The sequence below is a fragment of the Euleptes europaea genome, chromosome 12, assembly GCF_029931775.1.
Source record: "Euleptes europaea isolate rEulEur1 chromosome 12, rEulEur1.hap1, whole genome shotgun sequence".
Classification (NCBI taxonomy): Eukaryota; Metazoa; Chordata; class Lepidosauria; order Squamata; family Sphaerodactylidae; genus Euleptes; species Euleptes europaea.
The window spans coordinates 15,799,517-15,818,826 of record NC_079323.1 but is presented as its reverse complement, the minus strand read 5'-3'; the positions used below and the strand labels follow the sequence as shown (position 1 = coordinate 15,818,826).

At 42.8% G+C, this 19,310-nt stretch overlaps 1 protein-coding gene across 1 annotated transcript; it reads right to left on the bottom strand.

The window, feature by feature from the left end:
* Nucleotides 1-1,395: 1,395 nt before the first annotated feature.
* CFAP300 (cilia and flagella associated protein 300) lies at nt 1,396-17,904 on the bottom strand. Its single transcript, XM_056858687.1, has 7 exons — nt 17,792-17,904; nt 15,536-15,617; nt 14,469-14,541; nt 10,837-11,003; nt 9,268-9,440; nt 7,918-7,984; nt 1,396-1,527 (listed from the first exon to the last, which is right to left on the bottom strand). The coding sequence occupies exons 1-7, from the start codon at nt 17,902-17,904 to the stop codon at nt 1,396-1,398; spliced, it is 807 nt and encodes a 268-aa protein (XP_056714665.1).
* Between the last annotated feature and the right edge of the window lie 1,406 nt (nt 17,905-19,310).

Genomic DNA, 19,310 nt, shown 5'->3' with positions numbered 1-19,310 from the left:
CCCCCCCCCCCCGCGGCCCAGGCAATCAAAGCTTGAAGGAGGGAAGTAGGAAAATCCGCCCCCCCCATCATGCACATAACGTGCTGCCTCCACTTGCACATAACTTGCTGGCGGCAGAAGAGGGGGGAGACGCATTGAGGACCCCCACACACACCCATGCAACCCACGCAGGCTGCAAGTTTGCTTTGCGGTCCGGTTGCAGCGGTGGTGCGAGAAGAAAGGCGCTTCCTTTCTCCGGCCAGTTCCGCTTGCCTAGGAGTTGCGGGACGAAGCGCTGGGAGTCTCTGGGTGCCATTTATACATGGGAGGTTTTGCCTTGGATTTGCCACTCTAGATGCACTGCCCCCCCTTCCCCCCCCCCCAGTCATATTCTCAAAACTCAACAATAAGCCCCCATGCAGAGTTTTGAGAATTCGGATGGGGGGAAACGTGCATCTATAGAGTGGCAAATCCAAGGCAAAACCTTCCATGAATAAATGGCCTGTTGGGTGAGAATTCCTTCCCGACCGCCCATAAATCGCTTCAGTCATAAGAGTCGGGAGAAAAACCCACCCACTGCGTTTCCCCCCACTCCACCCCTGAAAGGAAACGTGGAGGGTTTCCGGGGAGCCGGTCAGAAGTGAGGCGGACAGAATTAAAGTTGCAACCCTAAGTATGACAAGAATACTATGGAACTTTTTTTTTTTTGGTCGGTTTTTTAAAATTAAGGTTCACGTTAATACAATAATGCAGCATTAAAAGCAAACTTCTTTCCAAACAAACATTGGCCAGTACTTATAAAACCGATAAAACATAACTTTCTAAATAAACACTCTCTTTGTGAACCATCACCAACAGAATCTAGACTTTTAAGCGTGTTCTCCGTTCGGGATATTGTGGGATTCCATATTCCATCTAATTCCTCTTGTGTTTTTGTTATTTTGATAGTAAGTTAATGTAATCAACACATAAATCTCCCACATAATTTAATCAACACATTTTTTAAAATACTATGGAACTGCTTACTCTGCAGTAAACATACCTAGGACTGTGAATCCCCTACTGGTTTTATAAATGCATCCTATTGTCGTTTATGAAAAGGAACTTTCTTCCCGCAGTTGTGCCTGGGACACTATTTCAGAAATGCTACATTTATTTTACAAATTTATATCTGAAAGTTATTTAAAGCACATGTATTTCACATGAATTCGGGGGTGGGGAAGACAATGAGAACTTGCTAGTCAATCCATTAGCAGCATAACTTTTCTACAATTACTGGTCTGAATACACAGATTTAAACTATACAAACAATAAGCGTATGAAATCCACGGTCTCCTGGATTTCTGGGACAAGAATGAAACCCTGACACCTATATTTTAAAAAGTTCATCCGCTAATTCAATGCTGCTGAAATCAGTCAATTGCAGAAGAAACGTGTGCCAAAAGAGTGGTACAAAACATAGACATGGCGTTTCAAAGGATTGACGATCAAGTAGGCAAATGTTTGCTCGTGGCTAATGGACGAAGGATAACAAAGGCCATGAACATCCTAGAAGAGAAAATATTGAGACTTACTAAAATGTTGTAATCCTCATATTTATTCATCTGTCTAATGCAGATTGGTTTTATTAACGTCTAGAGCCCCGTGGCACAGAGTGGTAAGCTGCAGTACTGCAGTCCAAAGCTCTGCTCACGACCTGAGCTCGATCCCAACAAAAGCTGGTTTCAGGTAGCCGGCTCAAGGTTGACTCAGCCTTCGTTCCTTCCGAGGTCGGTCAAATGAGTACCCAGCTTGCTGGGGGTAAAGGGAAGATGACTGGAGAAGGCACTGGCAAACCACCCCGCAAACAAAGTCTGCCTAGTAAACGTCGGGATGTGACTTCACCCCATGGGTCAGAAATGACCCGGTGCTTGCACATGGGTCAGAAATGACCCGGTGCTTGCACCTTTACCTCTAACAATATGCATGGCAAAAATGTATCCAAAAACTAAATGGATGTATTGGCTCTTAACCTGGTTCATGTGCAGCTGGATTTTTAAAATGTTAATTTACACCACTGCTGCCATCACAGCTCTGCCAAATGAAGGAAGGAATGCATTTCATTAGCATATTTTTGTTGACCCCATCTGTGGATCATACAGTGATCAACCTGCCATAGACCATTAACAGTGCAATCCTATGCAGAGTTATTCTGGTCTAAACCCAGGGCTTAGGCTGGAGTAAGTCTGCATAGGATTGCACTGTAAGAGCCTCATTACCATTGTCTAATGGGAACCTTTGTGGTCACTCTGGTCATCTTCAGAGGCCCTGTTTCAGGTGCCCCGGTAGGGTTGCCAACCTCCAGGTACTCTCCTGCTATTTTAACCGATCTCCAGCCGATAGAGATCAGTTCCACTGGAGAAAACGGCCGCTTTGGCAATTGGACTCTATGGCATTGAAGTCCCTCCACTCCCCAAACCCTGCCCTCCTCACGCTCCACCCCCAAAACCTCCAGGTATTTCCCAACCCAGACCTGTTAATCCTATGCCCAGGCCATCTGAGGCTAGACAGGTAGCAGCCCGAGACTGGCTTTCTCAGTCACTGTGCCAAAATTTTGGAACTTCCTCTGATGTTGTCTTCCACCAGTGGGTGAAGTCTGTTCTGGTGTTGATGGTTTTTTTTTTTTGGTTTTTTTTGCTATATTGTTTTTGCTAACTGTTATTGGCCCTCCCCCCTGGTTTTGGCATTGTGGTGTTTATATGTTTTTACAGACTTCTATATTATTTTATGTGCTGTTTCAATGTTTTAATATTTTCATGTTCTCTGCCTCAGGCATCCTATTTGGGTGGGAAAGTAGCATAGAAATGTTTGAAATAAAATAAATAAATAAATAGATCTGTTTAGGCAACATTGGGCTATGGAACACAGTAAACAGATGAACCTTTTCCAAGTTGCTTCCTAATTATGGGGCTACTAAATTGGATTCTACCACCATGTTTAGTCTGAGGCTGAATATTGTGCACCTGTTTAATACATTATTGTTAGTACTCTTGAGTGTATAGGATGCAAGTACCGTTTGCACCGTGTTCTTCCTTCCCACGCTTCATAATCAAAATGGCTACATACTACACGAAATACAGTAAGCATAGGGAGGGGGGAGAATTTAGCAATAGAGCAGGATGCTGAAAGCCTTCTGTCTGGGGAAACACTCAGGACTCTCTTATCAGGAAAGAAATCAGATTTAATCAAAGTACTGCAGAAGGAATGCAACCGCTGCAGTTGTAAAGGTACTTTCAGTAGTAATTTCTGCAATAAAACAATAAAAATGAAGGGCTGGTCTACATAGGCAACGGAATACGGTGTAGAATGGGCTGTACCACTTTAGAGTATACCTGGAGGAGTAACATTTTTAATGTTTCCTCGTGTAAAAATTCCCTTAAAAATTAGCACACAGAATGAAAGAGCTTAGCTCTTTACAAGCTGTTCTGGTTTTCCACTTACTGGGAGTCATTAAAGTAGGGAATTATGAAGAAACATATGTTCTCACCTGCAATCCGAAGTGGTACAACTACCCTTTCTTAATCAACTCCTCCCTTTCCTCTTACGCTGAGATTTACACTTGATTGACTCAGTGTTACACCTGTTGACTCCTCCCACCACAAACCTGCCCCATAAAATTTCCTAGTCTGATTTTCTATCACATATCTATCTGAAGAAGTGAGATGTAGCCCACAAAAGTTCACACTGAAACAAATGTAGTTAGACTTTTAAGGTGCCACTGGATATATTTTTTTGGTTATATATATTGTGTAGACCTGCCCTAAATATCTTGCGTGGTCTTCTATTCCTCAAATCAATTGACTATCTAATGTCATTTGTCTTTTTCTCATATGTCAACCAACCTCCACAGCCTACAATCTCCCTTATCGCCCCACATTTTCTCGTGAGCTACATAACATTATCCCATTAATTCTACAAATGACAAATAGGTCAACAATATTCCGCTTTATCAGATGAATTCAGGGTTTTTTTTCTCTCTACGCGGCCCTGGTAGCTTAAATTTGACTACATGAAGAGTCAGAGAAAGGCTCCTTTGGCTGGGAGAAGGCTTCAAACTTTGCTAACCAGAGTGGTAAGACCTGTTTTATCTGATTTGCTGTATTTAAATGAAGCTGCAGCTGGGCCGGTTGTTTTATTTGAAACTGCGGATGCTGAAATCCAGCTTGACTTGGCAGCAATGAGGACATCTCAGGGGGGCCCCATGGCCAAAATGTTTCGAAACCACACATGTTAAAAGGCAATTATTTGTCTGCTTAGTCACAGCTATTCTTGAGAAAGGCATTTACCTCTTTGAGGTTTCCAGTTAAAGATAAAAGGCCTTGAGGACTTCATGCGCATCTGAGCCCTGAAATTTACAGATGTGTTTCCAGCAGATGTGAAACAGGAGACCTTCATCATGCGCCCTTGTCCATCATACAAGAACATTTGAAAGTCCAGAACGTACTATTGGCATATTTTGAAACTTTTAACAATCAGGAAAATTAAATGCTCACTAGAAGGAAGAGTGGAAAAAATGGCTACAGTAAGTTGTATCTTATTTACTTGTATCTGTGTAGAGTAGACTATCTTTTGGTTTTGTAAAAGCTCTCAAGGGGTGGAAGAGGGAGATTGTGTGCATGTGTTTAAAACAAACCTAATGGCTTAAACCTATTTGGGGAACAAAAACACAGTTAAAAAACTATAGCCATGGTTATGCACGTGCACAGTTTTCCTTTAACAGACTGATGGAAGAGTTGAGATCTTTGTTCTCTTTTTTTTGGTCCTTAAGCACATTTAACTCTGCAGAGGATCAGGATACATATCCCACAATACAAACAATTTACACGCCAAAGCAGGAGACCTGCATAAGGCCGCCTCTAAATCCAAGGTAAAACTGATATCTAGTAACTTCCCCGTCGGTAAAATGGGAATAATATCTTATCCTAATAGTGCAATCCTAAACAGAGTTACACCCTTCTAAGTCTATTGAAGTCAATGAGCTAAGATGGATGTAACTCTCCTTAGGATGGCAGCGTAAAGTTGCTTCAAGGGCAGCATAAAGACCTTAAAGCACTCTGCACATGCTTCACAGATGACTGTGGATTATAATAAATAATAATAAAGACTGCTCCCAACGTGTCCACGCTGAGTGGACATCCAGCGAACTGCTTCCGGTTATTTTGCTTGAAGAAGCGCTTTACGAAATTCAAAACGTCTATATTTCCACAACTGAGCTGATCCAAAACGTGCACCATCTTAACCTTCGAAAAGTCAGTTGGGTAATGGAATTTTATTTTAGCTATCTCAGATGTAGTCCTCATCTGAACTGTTTCAAGATAACGGTTACGTCTATTTACATCCTCATCGCAGTATTTAGATTCCATATACAACTAGTTAAGAATAGTATCTGTTCCACTATCTGTGGATGTAACTTTTAACAGGTGTTATGTGTGTGACACTCGGTTGATTTAATGACGCCAGTGCCAGATCATTTTAGCTTCGGACTTTGGAGAAATGTCATTTAATCCAGTGATGACGTAAGTAGCCTACTGCGCAATGAACTCCTCTGTTGAATGTTGATGAGGCAAGTCGGTATTATGTACCGGTATTTACTACTGGTATAATTATACCAACTCGCCTTACATAGCTTATAAAAGGTAAAGGTCCCCTGTGCAAGCACTGGGTCATTCCTGACCCATGGGATGACGTCACATCCCGACGTTTACTAGGCAGACTTTGTTTACGGGGTGGTTTGCCAGTGCCATCCCCAATCATCTTCCCTTTACCCCCAGCAAGCTGGGTACTCATTTTACTGACCTCGGAAGGATGAAAGGCTGAGTCAACCTTGAGCCGGCTACCTGAAACCAACTTCCGTAGAGATCGAACTCAGGTCGTGAGCAGAGCTTGGACTGCAGCTTGCCACTCTGCGCCACAGGGCTCCTTTTACATAGCTTATAGCCTGAGCCTAAGCAGGTTCACTCAGAAGGAAGTTTTAGATTAAACAGAATTTAGTGCAGAATAAGTGTGCCTAGATTATCTGCCTCGGTGAAACTGCATTTGTTTACCACCCTGTTGCCAAAAGCACTTCTGCAGATAAGGTGCAAATGAGCATTTTTTTTAAAAAAAAGTTTTGATGACATTTGATAGCACGTTAGGCTCTTTTCTTTATTTTGAAATCTCACATCAGCAAAATATTTGAGCCTGAAGTTATTATGACTACTGTTAAAACCCACACCTATCTCTGAGTGAGTGACATTCCAACTGATTTACCACTGGGTGAAATCCAGGAACAAGTTATTCATGGGCCAGGGCTGCCTGGTAGTAATACCCTGGCCCTTCTTGAAGCATGGGAAAGACTGCCATTACTGATAATGAATTGGGCTGTCAATCCAAAAGCCAATGAGATTTCATGCTCTCCTAATGAGGTCTTGGAAGTGAGCTGTAAAGCAATTTTGTGCAATGCAGACTTAAATGTTCCTGCATGGCGAAGCACTCATCTGACATGTATCTCAGGACCTGATTGAACTGCTGGGAGGAGCCGCACCACAGAGCACATGCTTCACATACAGAAGGTCACAGGTTCAATCCACGGCATCTCAATTAAAACAAAATAATCTTAGGTAGTGACAGCCAGGTAAGTATTTAAGATAGCTGATGTCACCTGAAGTGAAAATTATCAGGCTAGGAAGACCAGGGGTCTGACTTGGTATTAGGGTTCCCATTTGCCCACGTACGGCGGGAGACCTCCAGCCAATTGCAGCCCTTGCCCGCCAATATTCAGCTAATTACCAAAGAAACACCTCTATGTTATAGGGGTTACACTAAGAAAAAATCAACATAGAAGGGCTAAATCCAAACATAACCAAGTACCAAACACATCTCTTCATATATTATACTCTTGTCATAAATATTATGCAATGCATACAGCAGTTGTGCTCACTAATGAAATACAGCAATAGTGCATAGGCTGATTGCTGTATAGTCCATATAAGGGGAAACCGTGCTTCAAAGCCCCAATGAAGCATGTACCGGTATCCATCCAGGAACTTGTGAAATGCTGGGTTGAAAGCCTTTGATGTAAAAGTATGAGATGAGAATACTGAGGGGACTCATCGAGCTGTGGGACTGAGGAAGGACATCGAAACGGAGCTATTCAGAAGACCGTATTCCTACTGCTGGAGCTTCACTGGGACAAATATATATATATATATCGGATTATTTGGAGTGGAAACCCCATAGCTCACAAGGACCACAGAAGATCATAGATTCAGCCACAGTAAGGATCACAGGGCAGGGCAGGTAGAGAGACCTTTCCGAGACCTTGGAGAGCAGCTGCTAGGCAGTGTGTTGGTACTGAAAGTGCAGTTTGAGGTAGGTTGATACCTTTTAAGACTATTGACTTTAATAGACTGGAAAGGCTGCTCAGGATTGCATTGTGAGTTAGATAGGGTAGCTGCATATGTTCCTTAGTTCATGCCATGGCAAAGATCTGTTTTGTGCGTTGTCAACACAGCAAATCATCAAGTTAGTAAACCAATTAGGCTGCCATTTGTTAAACTGGTTGACAGTGGGACTAGGGTTAGATTCTTAACTGCTAGAGTGACCTGGACAGTTTTTCTTTCACGTTTTATCTCTGAGTACTCTCATTAAGACTAGAGCTTTTGGGTTACCCTTGACTGATTTAAGGACTGCAGGAAAAACAAGTTTGTAAAAACAACACTTCTCAGAAAGTAAAGCCACATAGAAATGTCTTTCAATTGATTTTCTGATCTGCTGAAAGATTTAACAGTGCTTAACTTTAAAACATATTTGCTTACTTAAAATTAGTCTCTATGAATGTTTTGTATTTTACTTTAAAATATCTGACAATCTTTTTAATTACATTTGTAGTTTACGCTTTTGCTCCAATGAGATACTTACGTAGGCAGAGACTTTGAAAACAGTAGATATTATATTTATTTCTTTAGTTTCAGGATCCTTTTGAACACTGAAATACAGAAAATATAAAGCAATGCTTAATGCAGACATGTAAACTAGTTAAAATTTACATTTTATAGTTTGATAGGTATCCCGGCGCTGAAAGAATAATCCCTAAGTGGCTGAATGGACCAGTAGTCTAAGAGATGACAGAATGCAATATCAAAATAGATTTTAAGCAACAAAAAGGGGACATGAGAATAACTAATAGTGATACGAAGTTCCCTGAAGAACAGATCGGTTGGGCAGATTCAAAAAAATATTGCTTAACCATAGTTGCCATCACAGCACAAGGATCGTCACTGCATGGCTGGAAGTAAATTGTGTGTACACAAAAAATATTTAAAACAATATGTTTATTTTAAAAGGCATCCTGTTAAGCAGAACTTCAGCCTGACGTTGAAGAGTTACTACTAGAGTTATACATAATCTCACTCCCTGACATTCTGTGATTGGCTCTGTCTCCTCCTATGGGAGCCAGTTTGTGGTTGCACCCATAACCCTGTGTCAGAATTCCAAAGGTGCCCGCAAGCTCAAAAAGATCAGGGACCTCTGAACTTGTCTTTGGGGCAGGGAAGGACAGAGACCCTGTGGCCCACACAGATGGGTGGTAAGGTACTGGTAGAAGTAGATGAGAATTGGCCCATTTTTGGTGGCTGTCTCAAAGCTCAATCCTAAACAAAATTACACAGTTCTGGTCACCACACCTAAAAAAGGATATCCCTGAGCTTGAGAAGGTGCAGAAAAGAGCAACCAAAATGATCAGGGGGCTAGAGCAACTGCCCTATGAGGAGCGGTTAAAACTCTTAGAGCTGTTTCGCTTAGAAAAAAGGTGGATATGGAGAGACATGATAGAGGTCTATAAAAGTATGCATGTTGTGGAGAGAGAGGACAGGGAGAAGCTTTTCTCCCTCTCATAATACTAGAACATGGGGTCATCTGCTGAAGCTGAAGGGTAAGAGATTCAAATTAGACAAAAAGGAAGTATTTCTTCACACAACACATAGTTAAATTGTGGAACTCCCTACGCCAGGATGTGGTGATGGCTGCGAACTTGGAAGGTTTTAAGAAGGGAGTGGACATGTTCATGCAGAATAGGACTATCCACGGCTACCAGTCAAAATGAATAGTAGTCATAATGGATTCCTATTCTCTGCAGTATCAGAGGAGCATGCCTATTATATTAGGTGCTGTGGAACACAGGCAGGACAATGCTGCTGCAGCCGTCTTGCTTGTGGGTTTCTTAGAGGCACAGACTTTCTGAAAATCAGATTCATAACAAGAAAAGGTTACCTCACTAGATCTTTATATAAAGCTTTTGTTGTTTCTAAGTACGGACCAAGATCGTCTTCATATTGACAAAGAGTTCCTCCAAGGCAAAGATGCTTAAAAAGACAGAAGAGAAACTCCTCACGATCAGAACGGCTGAATAAATCGTAGTGATCTGAATCTTCCAAAAGAAGTACCTTGTATGAGAAAGGGAAGAATATAAATTGGAAAATGTGTAAAATAGTTCAATACTTACATTGAATATAAAATGTATTAATTCTGCATTCCCGTTTTTTAAAATTAATAGATACAATGCATCTGGTAATCTATTTGTATGTAGTCATCTCTTCATCAAAATAAATCTTTTATACAGAGGAGGAGGAGAAGGAGAAGGAGAAGAATTGGTTTATGCTGATTTTCTCCACCACTTAAGGGAGAATCAAATCGGCTTACAATCACCTTCCCTTCCTTTCCCTACAACAGACACCCCGTGAGGTAGGAGAGGTTGAGCAAGTGTGACTTGCCCAAAGGAACATTGCACACTCCTCCACAATACTTACTTCCATATCAATTCTAAGTACTACTGTTAATAGTACTTTAACAGTATACAATGAATCATTTGTACCTTAAAAAGCATATAAAATTGTACTATTTGGCATTTTTATGGAACTAAAAATATAAAAGAAAATTGTGAATATTCCCTAAACTACAAAGAGAGAGACAGAGAGAGAGCTGCAAACTGCTGCACCCTAAGCATTTCTAAAGCTGTTAGTTTATGCTGTGAATGCCAGGGAAGATGTTTCATGTATATACATCTCCTTTTAATGGATAGTCTGAACTGAGGAAGCTAGACAAAACGACTGAATACTGGGGCTATCGTCTTCATCCTCAACTCCATCTTCAATTTTCAATCAGTGTTGTTTCAACCAGTGTTTTATCACGAACATAAGACTTGAAATTGCCTGCTTTATACACACACACACACACATATATATATACACACACATATCCATATATATGTGTGTGTGTGTTTGAACTTATGGAGCATTCTATGTGGCTTTGAATGGCTTCTGTATTGTTATCCTTAGTAGCATGTTTGTATAGTTGTATATGTACATTTTGGGATTGCATTATAAAATCATAAAACTGTAGTTTAGGATCTTTCTATATATTTGGTAGCCTCAGTGCTGTTTTTTTCTTTACTGTGAGTCCTGCAGCATTGGTTGTGTATTTTTACTGTTGTTTACCCTAAGCTACCCTAGCACATGTACCTTAGGTTTTGCCATCTGAGAGAAAGGAAGAATAAATATTGAAAACAGACAATAAAATTTGAAATAAACAAACCAAAAAGTGTTATTTGGACAAACAAAAGCCTCATACAGGTACAACAGGACTACCAGCATATTTGGATATTGAGTTAAATTTTATAGCACTGAAAACACTGAACTCTTCAACAGCATCATCATAAACACTATCATCACCCTTCTTCTGTTTTAAGAAGCACTAGTGGGAAATATGGAAGGATAATTAAAAATTCACTGGGCAGTGCTCAACAATGTGTGGGCACCTGCAAAAGATTAAACTGTGTTTCACCTTCCTTAGCTCATCAGCGATTAGCATCTCATCACAGTATTCGTCAAAACACTTGACAATATATCCGTTTTCTCGAACAACCCCTTCACAGAACAATCGGTCAAAGAACGACATGGAGACTTCGGTACACAGAATATTCTTCACTTCAACTTTGTTCACGCTGGTATCTGAAAGGTAAGGCAGAAAGGAAATTGATGGAATAAGAGGAATAACTTTGGCACGAGGCCAGACAATTGTATTTCACAGATGTACAGCAGGGGAATATACCACTTATATTTCCAAATTCGAAAATTTGAAAGTCTTCGCAAATAGGAATATTGCTAGTATCTGTGTGGTACAGTGGCTAGAGCACTGGGTTCAGGTATTGAAAACTCAAGTTAAAATTCCAGCTGAATCACAATGCAGAATTAAACATGGAGAACACAGGGCTACCATTGAAAACGGCAGTCCTGAGTCAACTGCCCCCCAAAGGCAACTAGGCATTACAGTAAATGTCTAGTAACAGCCTCAGAGCTCTCTCAGCCCCACCTACCTCCCAGGGTGTCTGTTATGGGGAGGGGAAGGGAAGGTGATTGTGAGCCGGTTTGATTCTTCCTTAAGTGGTAGAGAAAGTCAGAATATAAAAAACAATTCTTCCTCTATTTCTTGGACCGCTAAATCACTAGATTAGGAGTGTCAAAACATAAGGCCTACAGGCCGGATCCGGCACCTTGAGAGTTCTTATCCAGCCCGCAAGTCAGCTGAGGCAGCCACCCCCCACCCCACTCTCAGTCTGGGCTGGCGAGGCATGGCCCGGCCCGACCAAGTGACATTTATGTCATATCCGGCCCTCGTAACAATTGAGTTCAACACCCCTGCCCTAGATTGTCTCAGACCAGGGCATCTAAAGGTTTGCTTGTTCTTATATGAGCTTAGCTTAAGGACTGCATCAGAGGCCTTCATAGGCATGTCTGCATTCAGAAGTTAAGAAGATGGAGCAAGGACCTTTTCTGCAGTGGCAACATTATGGAACAACCTCCCTAGTCCAATTTGCTTGGCACCGACTTTATCATCTTTTAGTCAACAGGTAAAGCCTGTCCTGTTTATCCATGCTTTGAATGACAACTAAGCTGAGGGCAATCACTTATGTTATAAATTATTACTGTTTTATTGCCAGATCTAATTTATTGCTTTAATTCAGTTGTTATATATTTATGCAACTTTTTCCAATCCTCTCCTCCCACTGCACTCCCTATACTGTTCTTGCAGAACAGGGGGAGGGGCGGTTCAACAGGGATGCTGCAGGAGGGAGGAGGCAGGAAAGTCCCATTCTGCAAACTCTGCATTGCTCATGGTGATCTGAATATAACCCAGTTTGCATTTCCCTGCCTCTCGCCAATGATATGAAGCAAGGTTAAAGTAACACAACACAATTTGATAAACATCCAGATGAGAACACTTTTTTTTCAGTAGCACCTGGCTGAAAGTCAAGGATTAAAAGAAAACAGTAAAGAAGATGCTGAACAAAGAGAAAGGGCTTCATACGGAGCTAAAAAAAATGTCAGAAGACTGCATTTAAACAATCACAAACACCTCTGCAGACAGAATGGGTGCACATTTGAGTGTGTAAAAGAGAGAGTGAAAAGCTGATTGCTGATGCAGTGGGTAAGCTTCGTCAGGGGTGGGCGGGCTATAAATCACTAAATAAATAAATAAATAAATAAATAAATAAGGTTGACATTTTTTTTACTGGCTTCTCTTCCTGTGCCTGTAACATCACTTTCTCTGCACACCTAAGCAGATTACAGTCCTTACTGCCAGACGGTGAAATGCTTCACCTACTGACTTCTGCTGATCATGCTGTCTCTAAAGTCTTAAGTGACACTTGCCAAGAGCAGGCCGGGCTCTTCATTTTATCTAATCAGCAGCCCTAGCAGTGGGGCTAGGACTCCGCTGGAGACCAGCTCTGGAAGCCCTTTCAACCAGCCTTGCAGACTCCAAAGATAAGGAGAGCCCTGTTAGATCACAGCAAGGGTCCATCTGTTCCCGTTTCTCAGAGTGATCAACCAGATGCCTCTGGAAACCCACAAGCGGGATACGAATGCAGCAATCTTCTGATATGTTTGTCATCCCCTCCGCATGCATAAGAAAATGGCACTCATTGTTTCCTCTGGGAGATTTCCTTTGGCCATTTCGGCTAATGCCTGCCGATAGCCTATCCAAGTCTTGTCCTTTTTAAAACAACCATAGTGGTCATCATTACATTGTGCAGCAGGGAAATATGTAAGTTAATCACACACTGTGTGAAAAAGTTACTTCAGTTTCTCTGTACTGAATCTATTGTCCATCATGTTCACTGACAGCCCATTCCTGAGCCTTGCGGCGGCCGGGGACAACATAGCCAAGGCACTGCTGTGGCGCCTCCAAAGAGGTTTCCTGGCTGCCGCAAGGCTACAAAAAGTCTTTTAAAATTTTAAAATCCAAAAATGGGGCTTCCCCCACCCCTCATAGAAAACAGCGAGGCTGCACCAGGAAAAACCTGGCGCAGCAATGCTGTTGCTGGAGGGGGCGTTCCTGGCTTAGAGGGGCTTAGGAAGCTAACATCAGCTCCACCCCTGGGAATGCCCCCCCCCACTCCGGCACCAGATTTCTCTTCTAGGATTTAGGTCCCGGAGAGACTGGGGTGTCGGCGGAGTGGCGTGCAGCTCTGGGGTGCCCAGGTGCCGATGGAACTGCCCCGGTTGCCAGCATAAGTGCCTCTTCTCACAGAATATAAGAGCATTTATGCTGGCGGTGGGGTCACGCTGCCGCCTATGCACTGCCAGCCCATTTCTCAGGAATGGGCTGCGAGTGACCTCAAGTTCTTGTATTATGGGAAAAGGAGAACAGGTTCTGTCTATCCATTCACCATGCGTAATTTTATATACCTCTAACGTGTGTGCCCCCCCATTTTTTTCTTTAAAAGATTACTTAAGGGTAGACATGAAAGAGGTTAACAAAATTATACATTTCCCGCTTTCAAGTGTTTTGGGAAACTGCCTTCCAAGGGAACCAGATAGCCTATACCTAAAAAAATTACAACAAACCTAACAAATGGTTATATGTAAATGGCAGACAGACTATCATCCTAAGCTAGTGGAAATAGGTTATAGTGAAATGGCTGTCTATCATCCTTAGCTAGTGGGTGTTCCTAAGTGTATACCGTTTACACAATGCAGAAATCAAAGGGCAGAGGATTTATCACGAAGCGAAAAGCAAAGAGAAAAAATCACCAGAACATAATTGTTTAGAAGCTTTGGGTGGAGTGAAATGCTATGTTAGTACTACAACCAGATTTGATTCATACCATTGCTTTTGGGGGAAAAACAAAAAAACACAGACACTATTTTCAGACATAGTATCAAAATCTGTAGCATAAATCATTGAAATGAACATAAGTGTCAAACACAGATGATGCATCCTGAACAACTGAGAATCTAAACACATTAATGCCTCTTACCGGTTTGTTAAGGGTAGTGTTTTCTATTGTGCAATTATTGAAAAGGCATAAACATGAATCATACCACTATTACAAACTGGGAGTGGTTATAGAAGAGAGAAAATGATTGCATCGAAAGGAGAAGAGACGCTTCTCCCAGATATTTGCTACTTACTTAACGTAGTCCACTGTCCAGAGGCTGAAAGCTTTTTCAAATTGCTGTTAACATCTGGGTGATTTAAAAAGTCCTAGAAGTGCAAAGCAAATGACAGGTCATCAACTGAATAGCCTCTGTTGCTGAACCAAATTTAACAGATATGTCAAGGAAGGTGACTGCAGCTCCTGAGCCTTTGCCTCCTCCAAAAGTCTGAAATTCAGAACTGCTTCCCATATTTTCATTCATGGAGCTACACCTGCAAGTCATTCTAATCATAGAATCATAGAGTTGGAAGGGACCACCAGGGTCATCTAGTCCAACCATCTGCACAATGCAGGAAATTTATAACAACCTCCCCCCCACACCTTCAGTGACCCTTACTCCATGCCCAGAAGATGCCCAAGATGCCCTCCCTCTCATGATCTGCCTAAGGTCATAGAATCAGCATTGCTGACAGATGGCCATCTAACCTCTTATTAAAAACCTCCAGGAAAATAGAGCTTACCACCTCCCGAGGAAGCCTGTTCCACTAAGGAACCACTCTAACTGTTAGAAAATTATTCCTAATGTCTAGACAGAAACTCTCTTCATTTAATTTCAACCCGTTTAATGATGGAGACTGTAACATGAGGAGGATTTATACCCATATCTACTCATAAATCAGAAAGCTCTGAACAGCTGTTCCTCAGCAAACCCAGGCTTGACTTGCGAGTACAGTGGGGTATAAATCTTCCCCATGCTACAATTTTCCACCATGGGAAAAACTAACAGAAGCACTCCTGTGAATGAAACTTACACAATTGACATACGGTGGTGGAAAGTGTCGTCAAGTCACAGCCAACTTATGGCAACCCCGTATGGTTTTCAAGGCAACAGAGGTTCAGAGGTGGCGTGCCAGTGCCTACCTCTGCGCAGCAACCCTGGACTTCCTTGGTAGCCTCCCATCCAAGTTCTTACCAGGGCTGACCCTGCCTAGCTTCTGACAGCGGATGAGATCAGGCTTGCCTGGGCCATCCAGGTTAGAGCCCACAATTGTCACACACAGCACGTTTTTTGCATAAAAGTAATAATGTTTGTATAACTACCATAAGAAAATCTTCCTGTTGATAGCCTTTGAAATTCTGATCAAAGCTGAATGCCTGTGCTGTGATTCTGCCATCCATGGACCTGTAGAGTACAGAAAGAGTTCAATACCAGGTTTGGTCTACATATGCCACAGAATTATGTGATGGAATTCACTATATCACTTTCACAATACAGGTGGGAAAACCATGTTTTTTCAATGCTTCCCTGGATAAACATATGTACAAAATAAAAATTAACATGGAAAACAGCAAAGTGTTTCTTCTGAATATACTTATGTTTTTATAAGGACAAAATATTAAATAATGTCCTTCAGTGTTACTCCTCTGAAGATGCCTGCCACAGCTGCTGGCGAAACGTCAGGAAAGAATATACCAAGACCACGGTCACACAGCCCGGATAACCTACAAGAACCAATTAAATAATGGCATTCCCTAGTGGCAGACTCAAGTCATATTGTTCATTCTACCGTCATATACTGTTATCCGGGTTCACCAGGCCTATATGTCAGAAGCCAATCAAATTAAGTTTGCCAACAACCTGGAGAAAGAAAATGTCCTGCCCCCTTAACAGAGGCTTAATGGGAAATTATTTACTAGGTGGTGTTATTTACCCCCATGGCACGAAAAGCTTCACCTGCCCATTTCCACACATTAAGCCTCTATTAAAGGAGTAGGACAATTTTTTCTCAAGGCCATCGGCAACCCTAATTCAAACAACAGTTCCCAACACTGCCACAGTAAATGCCAAGAGATTTTGGGGATGGTGCCTGGGGAGGGTTAAGGATGTGATGTCACTTCCAGATGATGTTCTATGTAGACTCCAGTAGTAACTATGTTCTTTACTTTACAGGCTAGGGGAAATTCCTAGAGCATTACTCTGACAGGACCATATTTTTACTAGTTGGGGATGAAAATCCCCCCCACCCCCCCATGGGTAAATGAGAGGCCTAATTCAAACTCACAATATATTCACTCAAATTGGTTTACTGTAACATCAAAAGTCAAATAAACATGATACAACAAATATACTGTGTGGTAACATCCAAATTCTAAGGTGAGAAACAAAACTGACAGCAGACGACACTTTATGTTTTATTACTGAAGAACTTGGTGTTATCCAGGATTTTTGTATGTATTACTGCAAGGTGATTTCAACCTGACAGGACTTTCAGTTTTGTTCCTCACCTTAGAACACTGGTTCCCAACCGGGGGTCCGTGGACCCCCAGGGGTCCGCGAGAACTAAATTAAGGTCCGCGAAACAAAGTTATAAACCCATAATAAATTAATATTTTCAATTAAAAGTTCTCTATTATAAAAATATATATTCAAATATTATTCTAAGTTTAATGTTTAACTAAGAGTTATGATTAAAGTTTATTTTCAAATTCTCGGAATTTTTATTTTGAACCTTGGGGTCCCTGCACCGAACAAAGAAGTCCTAGTGGTCCCTGGTCAAAAAAAGGCTGAGAACCACTGCCTTAGAATTTGGATGTTAACACACAGTATATTTGTTGTATCATGCTTATTTGACTTTTGACGTTACAGTAAACCAATTTGAGTGAATACATGCTGGTATCACTGTCTAGAATCGCTCATTTCAGCCTAGGTTTTTCTGTGTATATAGAACTGCCAGGTAGCAGCAGGTGATCTCCTGCTATTACAACTGATCTCCAGCCGACAGAGGTCAGTCCTCCTGGAGAAAAGGGCCGCTTTGGCCATTGGACTCTATGGCATTGGACTCTATGGCCATTGGACTCTATGGCACTGGACTCTATGGCCATTGGACTCTATGGCATTGGACTCTGTGGCCATTGGACTCTGTGGCCATTGGACTCTGTGGCCATTGGACTCTGTGGCCATTGGACTCTGTGGCCATTGGACTCTGTGGCATTGGACTCTGTGGCCATTGGACTCTATGGCCATTGGACTCTATGGCATTGGACTCTATGCATTGGACTCTATGGCCATTGGACTCTATGGCAGTGGACTCTACGGCCATTGGACCCTATGGCCATTGGACCCTATGGCCATTGGACTCTATGGCATTGAAGCCCCTCCCCTCCCCAAACCCCGCCCTCCTCAGGCTCCGCCCCCCAAACCTCCCGCCGGTTGCCAAGAGGGCCCTGGCAACCCTACTCCCACCGCAGCCATGGAACCCCTTCCCACCCCAACCTCAGGCGACCCTCCGTGGCAGCCCGCGTTCCCGTCCCGCCCCACCCCGCAGGGACTCTGCTCCAGCCCGCTCTCCTCCGCACCATTGGGCCAGGCGGTCCCGGTTCTCCCTGCTTTCCAGGGAGGGGAAGTTTTTCTGAGGGAGGTGGTGGAAAAGGTATCGCGGCCGAGACGCGTCGTCCCCGCGGGCGGACATGGCCGCTCCTTCGGCGCAGGACGCTCCGCTGGTTACCATGGAAACGCGCCCGCTCGCTGCCGCGGCGGAGCGGTGCGCCGCGAATTGTCTTCCCCGAAAAGCCCGGACGGACGACAGTGGTTCCGGTTCTTTTTCCTTCCAGCAAAGAGCTGCCCTGACCTGGATGGCCCAGGCGAGCCTGATCTCGTCAGATCTCAGAAGCTAAGCAGGGTCAGCCCTGGTTAGTATTTGGATGGGAGACCACCAAGGAAGACCAGGGTTGCTGTGCAGAGGAAGGCACTGGCAAACCACCTCTGCTAGTCTCTTGCCATGAAAACCTCTAAAGGGGTCGCCATAAATCAGCTGCGACTTGACGGCCCTTCACACACACACAGGTACATCACTAAAGAATCATTGCACTTTAATTAGCGATATGTGTGTGAACAGTGCTGACAAGTCGCTTCCAATTTATGGCAGCATTCATGACCTCCAAAATGTCCTGTCCTTAACAGCCTTGCTCAGGTCTTGCAAAGGGAGGGCTGGGTCTTCCTTTATATACCTACTACCAATTTTTTTTTAAAAAAAGCTGTCAGCTCTCTGGCAGAAGCAGTGTGGAGAAAATGATGGACGCAAGGGGATGCTGTGGAGAATACTGCGTCAGCTGCGACTTGACAGCACTTTACACACACACACACACACCCCAAAAACATATACTGAAACTTTGGGCATCCCTCCCTTTCAGATTTTTAGATCCACATAATAGAGTCAACCATTATTATTAGATCTATTTTCGAGACAGCATAGTTCATTCTCATAGCATTGCGGATATTGTCTGAATCCACTGTTGACACCGGACAAATGTATCCCATGGAGGATAACCAATCTGTGATAGTACCATTGAAGAAGATGCTTAATGAGAGCCGGCAAGGAAAGCTAAAGTCCAGCTCTGATCCGTTTATTTGCAGTTGTCTTTGTGTTGAGATTATGCAGCCCAATCCCATCTCTTATTACAAAAGAACGGGGTTCTGAGTAACTGGACCATTAAGACTTTCCCTGTCCGGTCTGAAATATTAGCCTGCATAGGATTGCTGGGTAAAAGTGTCCATTCGCACTGCTACTTTGCTTATTTTATTTGCAACACGTCATGACTTATGGAGCTTTCTGATCAAACTAATTCCTTAAAAAAATTATTCCGTCCCTTTGCAAGTGGGAGGGGTGAGTGCACACACGCACCGAGAAACGCTGACTCAAATATGCGTCAGCTGACCCCTTATGGGGTTTTCAAGGCATGAGACAGAGGTGGTTTGCCAGTGCCTTCCTCTGCACAGCAACCCTGGACTTCCTTGGTGGTCTCCCATCCAAATACTAACCAGGGCTGACCCTGCTTAGCTTCCGAGATCTGATGAGATCAGGCTAGCCTGGGCCCT